Source organism: Sceloporus occidentalis, unplaced genomic scaffold (assembly GCF_023333645.1).
Source record: "Sceloporus occidentalis isolate IW3139 unplaced genomic scaffold, rSceOcc1.0.p SCAF_1, whole genome shotgun sequence".
Lineage (NCBI taxonomy): Eukaryota > Metazoa > Chordata > Lepidosauria > Squamata > Phrynosomatidae > Sceloporus > Sceloporus occidentalis.
In genome coordinates, this window is record NW_028316981.1 from 23461050 (window position 1) to 23476221 (window position 15172).

Consider the following 15172-nt stretch of genomic DNA (forward strand, 5'->3'; position numbering starts at 1 on the left):
CAACCTCAATCATAGGGGAAAAGGCGGCACTTCCTCAGCCTCCTCCACTAGCCAAGCCGCCATTTTGAATCGGAGGCGAACAGAGGCAGCGACCACGCATGCGCGGACCACAGTGGAACCTCGCGAGGCGTTCATTCGCCCAATAGCGAACAGGGTGAAAGGAGCCAGCGAGGGGTTGCGCGCATGCGCATTGCTAACCGGATGCGCTCAGCCCGTGGATAACACTTTGGGTAGCCCCGTGCGAGGTCCTTTTCCGCCGGAGCCAGCGAGAGAGCGGCACGCAGGGAGGGAAGCAGGGATCCTCCAAGTGAGCCTCGGCCGCCGACCGGGAGAGGGAGGGAGGGAGGGAGGGAGGGGGCCTCGGGAGGCTTGGGAAGGGGAACCCCGTGCCTTGTAGTCTGTGAAATGCACGGCTATAGGATGAGGACACCTGGCTGAACGGACTCCATGGGAAAGGGATCTAGGAGTCCAAGTGGAACACAAGTTGAACATGAGTCAACAGTGCGACGCAGCAGCTAACAAGGCCAATGCGATTTTAGGCTGCATCAATAGAATAGTGTCTAGATCAAGAGAAGTAATAGTGCCATTGTATTCTGCTTTGATCAGGCCCCACCTGGAATATTGTGTCCAGTTCTGGGCAACACAATTCAAAAAGGACATTGAGAAACTAGAGTGTGTCAAAGGAGGGCAACTAAAATGGTGAAAGGTCTGGAAACCATGTCCTATGAGGAAAGACTCAGGGAGCTGGGGATGTTTAGCCTGGAGAAGAGAAGAAGGTTAAGAGGTGATATGATAGCCCTGTTTAAATACTTGAAGGGATGTCACCTCTCTAAGCCTCTCCTCATAAGACATGGTTTCCAGTCTGTGAAGAATTTGCTTGTGTTTTAGATTGGGGCTTCCTTTTCTCAATTTTTGATCAGTTTGTGAGTCACAGCACACATCTTTATTGTCCCCTCATTTTGATATCATATTTGCATTGTGCATTTCCAGTATTGTTGTGCTCTTTCTTTTTTCTCTGTACATTGCCCCTCTCCCCCGGCAATTGAACATGGCTCTACAACACCCTGCAGAAATAATCTAGTTTGATGCCACCTGAACTGCCCTGGCTCATGGCTGTGGAATTCTGGGAACTGTAGTTTTGTGAGACATTGAGCCTTCTCTGTCTGAGAGCTCTGGTGCCACAATAAACAACAGTTCCCAGGATTCCCTAGCACTGAGCCAGGGCAGGAAAAGCAGTCTCAAACTGGATCATTTCTGCAGTGTGATTTGAACCCTAATCCCTGTTTAAGGGGAGTTCCTGTTTTTCCACCCTTCTCACAGAAGAAGAGTAGATTTAGCTATACATGCTTCTCTGCAAGTGGCAGGGAACAGACAGTCATGTTGGTTTCACAGCTTGCTCCAAATGTAGTAGTATGTTTGTATTTGCTGCACAAATAAATTCCATATAATCTAGCTAACGTTACCCAAATTTGGATTGGCTGGTCTTCCTAATCTTAAAATGTGTGGAGGACATGTTACCTTTTAGATGTAAGTGAACTACACTGCTGTCGTGCCTCACAGTTAGCCTGCCTGGGATTAATGGGAATTAGGCTCCAGTAGCACATGGAGGGCCACAGCTTCCCCATCTCTGTCTTAGAAGGAGAGGGCATCATAGTCTTTCTTAATAGGGCACAAGCCTTTCTGGGACCAGCTTAATTGGTAACCCAGAATTGAAAGAATGGCCATATGGCATTTCTGTTTGCTTGGTACTTGTATTGGAATAGGTAATAGGCCAGAATGAAATAAGCAGCACTTAGATATAAGCCACCATTCTGGCCTTGAGATGGACTGTATTAGAAGGGAATGAAATTTAGCCCTGCCTATGTAATAATTGCATCCTCTAGACCAGTGATTGCCTAACTTTGGTCCTCCAGATGTTTTGGATTTGAGCTCCCAGAATTCCTGTTGGGCCAAGCTGGCAAGGGATTCAGAGAGTTGGAAGTCCAAAACACCAGGAAGACCAATGTTTGGGAACCACTGTTATAGACTGTGCAGTTATCTTGCCGCTTTAAATCTGATTTCACAAATACTGCTGTATCCAGTCTATCTGGAAAGAGTGCCAGGTATACCTTCATGTGTATTTTCAGTTGTGCAGGAAGGGGAGCAGGTGTGATTTATAACTAGATCTTTGCTTTTGAGAGTAGATTTAGGCACATGCAGGATCTGATATTATTTTATTTCTTCTTTAGAATGACTGACTGGGAGACAGCCCCTGCTGTGGCAGAGACCCCTGATATCAAGCTCTTTGGCAAATGGAGCACAGATGATGTTCAGATCAGTGACATCTCATTGCAGGTATGGAAGCTAAGGATAGAAGGGGCTCCAGATCCAGACTATCTTCTCAATGGGTTTGTGGATGAACAAGAATTGTACATCTGACTTCCCTCCTAAAATTTCTGCCCCCTGATGGCTCTTTCTTGTGCATTTCCAGGATTACATTGCTGTGAAGGAGAAATATGCCAAGTATTTGCCTCACAGTGCTGGACGATATGCTGCCAAGCGCTTCCGCAAGGCCCAGTGCCCCATTGTGGAGCGCCTCACCAATTCCATGATGATGCATGGACGCAACAATGGGAAGAAGCTTATGACTGTGCGCATCATCAAGCATGCTTTTGAGATCATCCATCTACTCACAGGAGAGGTGAGCTTCAGAAGGTGGCATATGGTTAGTCAGAAAAACTATGGGGATAAGATAGACAGGTGGTGAGTTGGATTTTTGACCCTGGACACTAGGGGAAGAAGAAATGAACTCATATCTAACTCAAAGTAACATTGGCAATATGACAGAGGACTAGCCATGCACACCGAACTTCAGTTAGGTACCATTGCAGAAGACTTTGATTAGGTAGCAAGCATGTTCTTCTCAAGAAGAAAATTGCTGCTTTTGTCATATGCTAGCAGCTCATGTGCTACATCCTAGCAGCATAGAAGATAAAAGACTGTCACCTTTCTCAGTAGCTGTATGGCCACTGATGAAGCCCAGTACTGCTTTTCATTAAAAAGAATGCTAAGTTCACTAGGAGCCGAATAGCTTTATTTTGAGGAGGCACAGATGCTGTGGACCCTGATTAGTCTAGGAGAGGAAGACTAGAAAGGTCACACTCAACCTTTTCAGTAACAATTTAGGCAAAGAATATGTATAATCTAGAAATTTAGGTGCAGACATACAGGCTAAAATAATCTTGGTTAGTCCAAAAATCAGCTAGATTTGTTGGATTGAAATATCAAATAACACAATAACTAATGAAGTAATGCGTAATTGTGTTATTCAGCATTGTCCTAATCAGGCACCATAGCCTCTTCAGAATAAAGTTACTCATCATCTAATGAGTTTAGCATTCTGTTAAAGGTAAAAGTTTCCCCTTAGATATGATTCTCTAGTTGTGTCTGACTGTAGGGGGCAGTGCTCATCTCCATTACTAGGGAAGCCTGTTGTACAGCATTCTGTAGATGGGCTTAAACCCCCATATTCTGAGGCTGAGTGAAAAAAAACACTTGTTGATGAATACTCATGGTTCAGCCATTTAAGATGTGAAAAACAAATCTGATGTGGCCAAGCAAACCACAGTTCTGTAGTTACAGTGCTGAGATGTCAGACCAGGAAAATGATTCTGTTGCATATAGTCTGACTTTAAGAGGGAAGAGAGATTGTATTGGGGAACTGCTGTACAAGGTATATATTTGATGGGGTGAGAGGGGCTGATTGATTTTTCTGGACATTTGCTTGCAGGACTTGGCATACTGGGTACAAAGCAGTTATCTGTTGTACCATGTTAGCATATTTGCATCATATATCTTGCACCATGCTAGCTTAGAAAAACTTCAGCACAAGAGTTTGGGTTATCATTCAGTAACTTTCTTATTTAGTTGCCACAATTCTGAATTGCAGGACCACATGTTGGGACTAGTTTTATTGGGTTAAGGAGTAGTGTGGAAATAGATATACCATTGTATACATTTGTTCTTACTGGGTTAGCCTACACTGCTGTTCATAATGTGGTTCCCGTATTATGTGAATAGATAATATGGGCAGTGTTTGTTTTTGATATGGCATTTGCCAGATTGATGCTGGAGCCACCCAGGCTTTTCAGTCCTTTCTATAGATGACCTCTGTGTTCTAGCTGCATGTTTATACTTGATAGTTGTCTGCTTCACTGAGATTGTAGCAGGAATAACTAGAATAATTGATTGTCAGAACAGTCTCATTCTCCAGGGGAGCAGTTCAAGTTTTTATTTTAATGAGCCAGCAGAATACCATTACTGCATATTATCAATAAGGAAACATAGACTTATGATGTGGCTCCAGCTCGGTTAGATTACACTGGCTGTTACAAAAACTGTATTTTCCTTCCCATACGTTTGTGATCTTAACTTGCTATATTCTTTGTCACAGAACCCCCTGCAGGTCCTTGTGAATGCCATCATCAACAGCGGCCCTCGTGAGGACTCCACCCGTATTGGCCGAGCCGGCACAGTGAGGAGACAGGCTGTTGATGTGTCACCGCTGCGTCGTGTTAATCAGGTATGGGCTGCTACACAAGAGCAAGTTGGTGTTGTGTCAACTCACTCTTTTTGCCAACTGGTCTCTATCTCTTTGCAGGCTATCTGGTTGCTCTGCACTGGGGCCCGTGAAGCTGCTTTCAGGAACATTAAGACCATTGCTGAGTGCCTAGCAGATGAGCTGATCAATGCAGCAAAGGTGAGGCTGAACTAACAGTAAGCTAATGTCAGATAGGGTGGTAGAGAATAGATCTTCAGTTTGACTATGGGACCATTTTCACGGTTATATATTATAAAGTACCAGAGCTTCTGGAGTAGTTGATAGTGACTCAGTCTAAGCCTGTTTAATATAGGGCAAGTCCTAACACAGGGAGGCCAGTAGCAGGGCTTTTGATGTTGGATGTTAAAGTGCTAATTAAGGCCCAGAGGAGCAAGGTGAGAGAGAGGGGTTGGAGTTGAAGGCAAATGTGTTTTTGGAATTTGGGAAACATGTCACTGGATAGCCCTTGTGGTCTCTTCCAACTATGATTACAAGCTGAGTTTTGAGAATGTGATTTTGAGGATGAGTCTCACAGTTCCTTCTGATTCCTAGGGTTCATCTAACTCCTATGCCATCAAGAAGAAGGACGAGCTGGAGCGTGTAGCCAAGTCCAACCGTTAAGAGCTTCTGTCTGGAGGTTCAAAGCAAATAAATAATTTGTTTTCATACTATTTTGTTTCTGGGTGAACTGCAGTTTATTTCCAGAATAGCTGTAGCTCTGAGAACAGTAAATGTGCCTCTTGCAGTGGGATACCTGTGTTGCTTGGATTGCCTCCTCCCAGGCAGCTTGCTTTTGGAAGATGGATCAAGGTGTGAGAGTGTCCCATACATTGGTTCATCTGTTACTGAGTTGGAGAAGCGTGGACAGGGTGCATGCCCCAGATTTGGAGATTAATGGGAGTTCATTAGGATTCTGTAGTGGCTGGCAGGGAGTGGGGTGGGAAGGTTATGAGAAGGTCATTGGGGACATGAGGGAATCTAGCATATCTTTCCTATCCACAGGGCTTCAGTTCCTGCCCTCCCCACTGTGAATGGGGAAAAAACATGGGCAGTCATGCTCCATATTATTCAGTGGGTGCCGTCTTGAGTGTGTCCACATCAACACATCCATGTACAGGCACTGCCATTGAATAATATAGGCTGTGATGAGCTACAGACACTCCAATCCATAGATCACTAGCCTGTAGATGTGGCAGGCCCACTATATGTAGTTTTTGAAGAAAACAGAGAAGAGCAATTTGGAAGAACATAAGGTTCTAAAAGCCTGCATTTTTCCTTTATTGTGATAGGGCTCATTCAACTCTTTAAAAGCTTTTTGAATGATTACTTTAGCAGCTATGCAAGGACATGAGAAGTTACTCAACTCAGTTTATGATGACCTAGAGAAGAAGGAAGAAGGCTTATGCTTCTATCACTGAAATTAAAGTTTCACTGCATTGTGGGTGTGTCCAGTATCCATACTAAAGTTTCATATTGTTTTCCTTGAGACGATAACCATAAAAACAGTCTCCTTTCTGCTCTTTGAAACAGCAGGAAAGGAATGTCTCTCCCCACCACCATCACTGCCAACCGTCTTTTACTCTTTACTGATTGATCAGCTTTCAGTGTGCTCCTGGCAAGGAGGAAAGTGCATATGACTGGTTAGTGCAAGGATAATGTTTAAGACTATAACATCCATCAGCTTCAGCCTATAGTCAGGGATTATGGGAATTTTAATCCATATAATTGAGCATGTTAGGTTGCCTATCCCAGAGATGCTTATATGACAGAGTGCATTTATGTATGTAAGAATGCAAATATGCTCACTTGGGTATTTCTAGGCCACATTTGAAAGTAAAGTCCTTTATGTAATGGCTTATATAGTAATGATAAATCATACAATATAATTTCAATGAAACATACCTTTAAATGCAGAAGGGGAGACAAGATAATATAAATTCAGATTTTGTTATCACCTACAGAACTATTCAACTGAAATGTTGAGAGCACACCAACTTTAGTGGCTTCAAATGTGGGTTAATGCATGCTCTAATGGTTAAGGTGTTGGACCAGGACTCTGGAGACTAGGGTTTTGATTTCCACTGCACTGTGGAAACCCACTGGTAGGCCTTTCAGCCTCAGAGGAAGGCAATTCAAATCCCCCTCTGAACAAATCTTGCCAAGAAACCCCCATGGCAGGTTTGTCTTAGAGTGGCCATAAATGGGAAATACTTGAAGGCACATAACAAACGTTCAACTTCGGGTTACCATAGGTCAGAAATGACATGAAGACACACACCAACAACTGAATGGAGGATAAGAATGCAAGTGACTAGATGATAGTCATGGTGACAATATATGCCTTTGAATATCAGTTACTGGGGAATTAGTGCTTGATGCAGTGCTATTGGGCTGTCTTTATGATATTTCCTGTCTGGACTGTATGTTGGAATGGATAGGGGCAGATCCATTTGGGTGACTGAGGTCCACACTGCAGAAATAATCAAGTTTAAGATTGATTTAACTGCCCTGTCTCAGTACTAGGGAATCCTGGGAACTGTAGTTTATTGTGGAAATAGAGCCCTGATAGAAGGCTAAATGTGCTATAAAATTACAGTTCCCAGAATTCCCCAGCATTGAGTTAAAGCAGTCTCAAACTAGATTGTTTCTGTAGTGTGTTTTGTACCTCAGATTCAGTACTGAAAGTTTCCATCCATTTGCAGAGAGCCTGAAAATACTAGTTTGGAAACTATACTTTTTAGCATGGCTTCCTTAACCTTTGACACTTAAGTGAATGTGATTTTCTGGTTTGTCTAAAAGTGAAATGGATGGCCCAGTTACTAAACTGCTGCTTAAAAATTTGTCAACATGGTTGCATATGACTCAAAAATAGTGCAGACTTACTGTCACCTTTGCATACCCAGAGTTCAGTAGTTGCTAAACTGACCAGAAGGCAGTTCCCTGGATCTCTGTCAGCTGAATTGCCAGTCAGAAAGATTTTAAACAACTGCTTTCCAGTGGGTTAGCCCTTCTACAGCTCAGGTTCAGTAGTGTTTGACCTCAGGCTCCCTTCACATCTCATGAGCAGTTAACTATTATGGACCTTAGGGATCTCTGTTGTATAACAGCAGGCAATAAAAGTAAAAAGGCTTATTCAAATAAAGAGCCCCATTACATTGAAGGAAAATTGTTTAAACTTAGTTAATTACTAATCTTACTCTATAGAATTTGTCATTTTTGTTACCAGTTAGTTTAACTTAATTGTTTTCAGCATTGCAAAAAATGTTAAAAATTGTGTGTGGGGAGGGAGAAAAATCCGTGAAAAACTAAATTCATACCATCTTTCTTATAAAGTATATTCAGTTTAATGATGTGGCTGATACCCCACATTAAGTCACTCAATGCTAGTTTTATCTTCAGTTGTATCTGCCATGTTGGCTTAGTTTTGTTTGAATTTTGCAACAGAATGTGACCCATATAGTGTCTTGTTTACCCAAATGAGGATTAAATAATCCTTTGAAATATAGACCATTTCCTTTATCATCATTATACCCCCCCCCTTTCCCAACCAAGGAGAGTAAGGGCATCACTATTCAGTTGTGCAGTGACAGAAGCAAGAGCTACATGGAACCTTGGACAGTATTTCCTAACACCAGTTCTTAAGCAGTTTTTACTTAAATAGTAAACAGGGTGGCCATCAGTAAATGGAGAAAAAAATATTGAACAGCTTCCAGATTCATAGTATAAACTGTATTAAGGTGAGAGTAGTGAATTTTAGAGCAGTAAAAATTCGAGGAGGACATCTCCAAATTTTTATTTTTATTTTGTTGTTAAAATTATAATGGATAGCTATCAATAGAGTTTCAGAAATGTTTTTAAAATGCTGTTGCTTAGATTTTAATAGAAATTGATTATCTTGGCATAGGGAGACAGCATCTTGAGGATTCTTAAACCTCCTTTAGAGATTTTCTCCCCAGTAGGAGACCAAGGTGCCAAAAATATTGATGTGGTTTTTGCAGTTGAGTGAAGTTCTCTGTACCCAAAACTTTCCCCCTTAAACTAAAATCCACACACAAAAATAACATAATAGCACAGGCTAATTCTTCACAAAGACATGGAACAACCCACCTGGTCCAGCTGCTATTACTATATAAGGCAACACTTACTCTATTTTCAAATAGGCAGAGTTGAGAATGCGCAAAAATCACTTGTGAAAATCTGTACTTTTCTCTGAAATGTAAAAAGCCCTTGATCTCACAACAGCTAATGGGTAAAACTCCTCCCCATTTTCTTTTACTTGACATGGTACAGGGCTATACAGTTGGTATACGAATGACATGTCATTTCATAAAATGTTTCATCCTAAACAATCCTTTCTCTGAAAACACTGTGGCTTGGAAATACCTACAGAATCATCATTTCAGTACACATGTTAAAGAGGCTGAATTAATTGTTTCTTTGTTTTTAAACCAAGCATTGGAAACCTGTAGCCCTCCAGATGATGGAGTTATAATGCTTGTCTTGCCTGGTGAAAATAGCTGTTAGACAATGGGATGGACTACCTTAATAATGGACCTCCCTTCATGGGAGGCTTTTAAAACAGGCTGGGTGGTTGTCAGGGATGCTTTAGATGTGGTTCTTTTGTATCACCAGTGAGATAATTAGATGATACTTGGCAATGATCAACACTAATGTTCTGTGACCATTGGCTATACTGACTGAAGCCGGTGGGAGCTGGAGTCAATAATAATAATAATAATAATAATAATAATAATAATAATATAAAGATTTATTTCTAGCCTGCCCAGTCATGAAGAATCCAGGCAGGTTACAACAATAAAATACATCACATTACAATGGAGTTAAAAAATAAATAAAATCAAACCTTAGACCTACTGCTCCCCCATTCCCAGTACTAAAACAGAATTAAACAGTAATAGTATAAAAACATCAAAGACATTTTAAAAAAAGGGCAGAAACATAGGCGGGGAAGAATAGACAGATGAGGGGACAAATATCTCTATATCTGGGCAGGGTAACTAAGTTGGAAAGGCCAGCTGGAAGAGATCCGTTTTCAGTGTTTTCTTAAAAGTTGTCAGAGTGGGAATGTGACGGATCTCCTCTGGCAGGTCGTTCCATAGTTTTGGAGCGGTAGTAGAAAAGGCCCTCTGGGAAACTGATGTTAGCCTAGATCTTTTTGGCTGTAGTAGATTTCTTCCCGAGGACCTTAGTGTGCGGGACGGACAATAGGGAAGAAGGCGTTCCCTCAAGTACTCTGGGCCCAAGCCATGTGGGGCTTTAAAGGTAATCACCAACACCTTGTACTTTGCCCGGAAACTAATAGGCAGCCAGTGCAGGGACTTCAAGACCGGTGTTATATGGCCATTCCTAGAAGTTCCCGTGATCAATCTGTCAAGATTCTGTGTAAATTATATTTACTTTGTGTTTTGTTTTCTGTTGTTGGATCTCAAGTTGGGAAATTTGGATTCACCACACAGTCTCTCAGTCCAGCAAGGTTATTGCAGAAGGGCACCAGTGAATTCCTGGCTGAAATGGAATTTGAACAGCAGCTATCCATTTTGCGTCCCACACCATTCCCTGCAGATAAGGGGATATGGCTAACTGCATGTTAACAGTATCCTGGCTTTGTGTAAAAAAATAAATCCAGAAGCATTACCTTCCCCTATCTGAAGTAGTGGAAGGCTTAGATTGTTTCATGTATTAACCTTTAACTGGTGATAACCAACCTGTATTTTCAGCCTGCATTTTTGCTCTTCAAACATACAGCTTGGAATGCCATTTCAAATCATCCAGTCAGGCAATTTTTAATTCCTCTTTATCTGGAGATGGTGTACATACATATGGTCAATAGGTTCACAAGTCAAGAGTTTCAGTCTTCCGTTATGCATACACACACACTACAGAAAAACATGGATTTTGAACTTAACCCAAAGAAGAGCCTGACCTGCTTTCAATTGAGCTTGTTCTTGAAATAACAAAGTTGTGCTTTGACCACTTATTTTGAATGAAACCTTGTAAACAGCTTTTGGGGGTAAGTTCAACATGCATGATTTCTCTGGAGTGGTTTCCTTTTTGCTGGGAATCTTCGTTTAAATCCCCAAGAAAAGCTGTATTCTGAAATTTGTTGTTAGTCAAACATTTTATTTATATGTCACCTTTATACTGGAGTGGCACCCAAGGTGGCTTACAAATGAAATGAAATACAACATTAAAAAAAAAAGATAAAAAGGGAGTGCTGCTGAATGACACTATGCAGATGCAGAGGTGGCAGAGAAGTATAACTGCTTTGGTGTCATTATCACCATAGTATAATGAGCTGTAGCTCGTGTTTCATAGAATCATAGAGTTGGAAGAGACCACATGGGCCATCCAGTCCAACCCCCTGCCATGCAGGAAATCCAAATCAAAGCATCCCCAGCAGATGGCCATCTAGCCTCTGCTTAAAGACCTCCAAGGAAGGAGACTCCACTACACTCCAAGGGAGTGTGTTCCACTGTCGAACAGCCCTTACTGTCAGGAAGTTCTTCCTAATGTTGAGGTGGAATCTCTTTTCCTGTAGCTTGCATCCATTGTTCCGGGTCCTAGTCTCTGGAGCAGCAGAAAACAAGCTAGCTCCCTCCTCAATATGACATCCTTTCAAATATTTAAACAGGGCTATCATATCACCTCTTAACCTTCTCTTCTCCAGGCTAAACATCCCCAGCTAAACATCCCTGAGTCGTTCCTCATACGGCAAGGTTTCCAGACCTTTCACCATTTTAGTCGCCCTCCTCTGGACACGCTCCAGTTTCTCAATGTCCTTTTTGAATTGAGGTGCCCAGAACTGGACACAATATTCCAACCAATTGTTTGGTTGAACTCAGACTCCTGTGCCATCGTCATTGTAGTCTCCATCTCAGTTGTTTCACCATCACCAGATCCCTAGTGAACCAGGGGGCTTGAAGGTGACAGCTCACTGCCACCAATGTCAGTAGTGTTTTACAAAACATTAGATAAATTCATAACTGCCAGAGGATATGTTGTGAATCCTCTCTGAAAAATGTATGTTCTTCCAGTGGAAAGCAATGTTTTGCCCTAGCTGACCCTGGAAATATCTTGTGGGGCTGGTCTCGCCTGTTTTGCTGCATGACAGTTTTAATTCTATTTGTGACAGATTATGGCCTCCATATCAGAAAATATGTTTGCCCCAAGGCTAGTGGCTTCCTGTTGATCCAAATACCTTTGGACCTAGTGTGGGATTTTTTTTTTGCCCGTCTCCTTTCTATTGTGTCCTGGCCTCAGATATGGCCCCTAATATAAGCCAAAGAACAGCTGCACCATTAAAATTGGATGTCTCATACATCTGACCTACAGGATGGAAGCCATGAGGATTGTCTAGAGAAGCCCCATTGAAAAGTATGGGACCTGCACAAGGAAATTTGAGCTGCTTACATTCAGTTTCTTGAAGTCTGAACAGGAGAACTTACCAGTAGATTTGTGTGTCCTATGGTTTAGGGAGAGGTATGACTTTCCCCTTGGGAAACCAAAGCATCCTGGCTGAACCTAGTTCATTTGTGTACTCTGGATGCATCTGCAGTGCAGAATTAATGCAGTTTGACGCTGCTTTAACTGCCAAGGCAATTCAGGTGCTGTCACACCATGTTGTTGCTTGCCTTCATGTAATTTCCAGTTTATGGCATCCCTAACATCTACACTTCAGAATTAATGCAGTTTGAAACTGCTTTAACTGCCATGGCTCAGTGTTATGGAATTTTGGGATTTGTTTTGTGAGATATTTAGCCTTCTCTGTCAGAGAGTTCTGGTGACATAACAAACTACAAATCCCAGGATCCATAGGATGGAGCCATGACAGTTAAAGTTGTGTCAAACTATTAATTCTGCAGTATAGCAGCAGCAGCCTTATGGCAGGGTTTTTGTGGTAAGATTTATTTAAAGGGGGTTTGCCTTTTCCTTCCACTGAGGATGAGTGTGACTTGCTAAGAGCACCCACTGGGTTTCTACAGCCAAGTACGGATTCAAACCCTGGTCTTCAAGCGTCCCAGTCCAGCATTTGGTCCACTACACCATGCTGGCTCACTACAGATTTGATTAAAAGCATTTATGTTTTAAAATTTTTGATGCTTTTCCTTCCTAATGATCCCACACACCAAATTTGCTATTTCACAGCTGCTGCACACGGAGTCAAGCCATTTTCCATTTCCTTGGGAACACTTTCCTGAGAAGTCATGGCAAGCTTGGCTCCTGTCAGTCTATATGCAGAGTTAGGATTTATATTTCATTATTCTGATGTGCATCAGTTTACACTTAGCAACAGTGAATTGCATTTGGCAGTCTGTTGCCCATTTGTGTCTTCTGAAGTGCCAAAACAACCTGGATGATCTGTTGCATCCTGCCGTCATATTATTTAACTTATTAAAATATTGATATCCTGCCATATATCTGAAGATCTGAGTGTGGCTTGCAGTAAAATATTTTAAAAACTTTAAAAGACTAGCAATATATTAAATAATGTATTAATTAATTTAAAACCAGTTAAAACTATGTTCAGTTAGTCCACTTGCATATTGATTTTCCAGACTAACATGGCTATGTCTTTGAATTGTGTTTAAAATTAGTTCCAACAACAGCACATGCACAAACTTGATAAAATTATGTAGGCCCAAAGGCTTTCGTAAAAAGCCATATTTTCACTTGGTTCCAAAATGATGCCAGCAGTTTAGCGCCACTTTAACTGCCATTCCATCCTATGAACTCCTGGGATTTGTAGTTTGTTGTATCACAAGAACATGCTATCAGAAGGCTAAATATCTCACAAAATTACTGATCCCAGAATTCCTCCGCATTGAGCCAGGGCACTTAAAGCAGTTTCAAAATGCATTAATTCTGAATTGTAGATGCTATCTTAACACCTACCAGCCTGAGCCATTCCAGGTTCCCATGGTCTACTCATTGGACAGGAAATTGTCACCCCTTTGTAAATCCCTCAAACTCTGCTATCCTGTTTCCATATTAACATTTTGGTTAGCTCTGTATGCTGTGTCTGTGTGGATTTTGTGTGTGTGTGTGTGTGAGAGAGAGAGAGAGAGAGAGAGAGATTGCACTCCATATTTTCTGAATAAAACTCCTAATTCATTCCAAACCTGGAGTTTATCTTCAAGCTATTACTGGTGTAAACAGGTGCAAATGGTCCAAAGGTTACCCAAGCCTATTGCAAAAGTAAGAGCTGTTTGACAGTGAAAGACGCTCCTGCTGAGAGTGGTGGAATCTCCTTTGGAGGTTTTTAAACAGAGGCTAGATGGCCATCTGTCTGCTTTGATTGTGAATTCCTGCATGGCAGAATGGGGTTGGACTGGATGGCCCTTGGGATCTCTTCCAATGCTATGATTCTATGAAATCCACTGACAGTCGGTACTCTGCTAAACAATAACTTCTTGTTTTCAAGGCTGTGTTTCTCTAGGGTTTAAAACTTCCACTGGGGTGATGTCACTGTACAGACACAGAACAGCCCCAAACAAGCTTAACTTTCTCTTGGTTAAACAGCAGAACAGACCCAAGAGTTGCGCAACACACAAAGTCACACACTTCTTATGCCACTGAGGTGGCCATTAAGAAAAGGTATTCCTTGCTCTAATGCTTCTCATGAAATAAGGCCAGCAGGGGGCAACCTTTCCTTTGCCTTCATCGCTGGTTAACCTCAGCCAAGAAGACACAGGACTTGAACTAGATGGCTCCAGACCCTACAAAATGTTCTTTTTTGGACATCAGTTCTCAGAATTGACCAGCCTTTATTGCTACTGCCCATGTTCTCAGAGGGATTCTGGGAATGGTATTCCACCCACCACCAGAACATGCATGTTTCCAAGTTGTGGCTTAGGGTATGGTAGCGGTAGCAGGAAACGGCTTCTCTCCAGAGCATTACAAGGTGACTGCCACAAAGCTGAATTTATGGATTTGATCTTTGTGATGTAATGAGAGAATGAGGGATTAGCTGTAAAGGAGGGCAGCACTTTTGTATGTTTTGTGAAAAGCGGACTTTGTGCAAGGTGCAGGTGTCCCCCGTTTGGAGGTGAGCTGTTTACTTTCTAAACTTGCTGTGGAGAATGTTTGTCACACCAAATGTTTTATACTACATGTCCCATTGTCCCTTGTAGAGCATGCTGACTAAAGTTTCTTAAATTATGTCCAAAACATAAGTAGAGAAATCGAAGGCTTTCATGGCCAGCATCCATAGCTTTTTGTGGGTTTTTCGGGCCATGTGGCCATGTTCTAGAAGAGTTTATTCCTGATGTTTCGCCTGCAGAAGATGCCAGCCACAAATGCAGGTGAAACGTCAGGAATAAACTCTCCTAGAACATGGCCACATGGCCCGAAAAATCCACAAAAACATATGTAGGGAGCCAAAGCTCCAGCCCTGTTCGAAGCCAGCCTAGTGTCCCCCTAACTCCTAGCCCACTTTGGGAATTCTGGGATGTCCATTTCAACACATCTGGAGGGCAAGAGGTCAAGGAAAGTTGCTCAAGGGTCTATGTTTTTTCTCCCTCCAATGGAGGCTTGCCTTGCAATGTGAAGGACTGAGTGGAATTTTCACATGAA

At 42.1% G+C, this 15172-nt stretch overlaps 1 protein-coding gene across 1 annotated transcript; it reads left to right on the top strand.

Moving 5' to 3' along the window:
* The first annotated feature begins 201 nt into the window (after positions 1 to 201).
* RPS5 (ribosomal protein S5) lies at positions 202 to 5250 on the top strand. The gene is made up of 6 exons (XM_089516453.1): positions 202 to 307; positions 2229 to 2334; positions 2471 to 2680; positions 4433 to 4561; positions 4640 to 4738; positions 5132 to 5250. Exons 2-6 carry the CDS (start codon positions 2230 to 2232, stop codon positions 5198 to 5200), a joined length of 612 nt encoding a protein of 203 aa, XP_089372579.1. The 5' UTR covers positions 202 to 307; position 2229; the 3' UTR covers positions 5201 to 5250.
* Positions 5251 to 15172: the final 9922 nt, after the last annotated feature.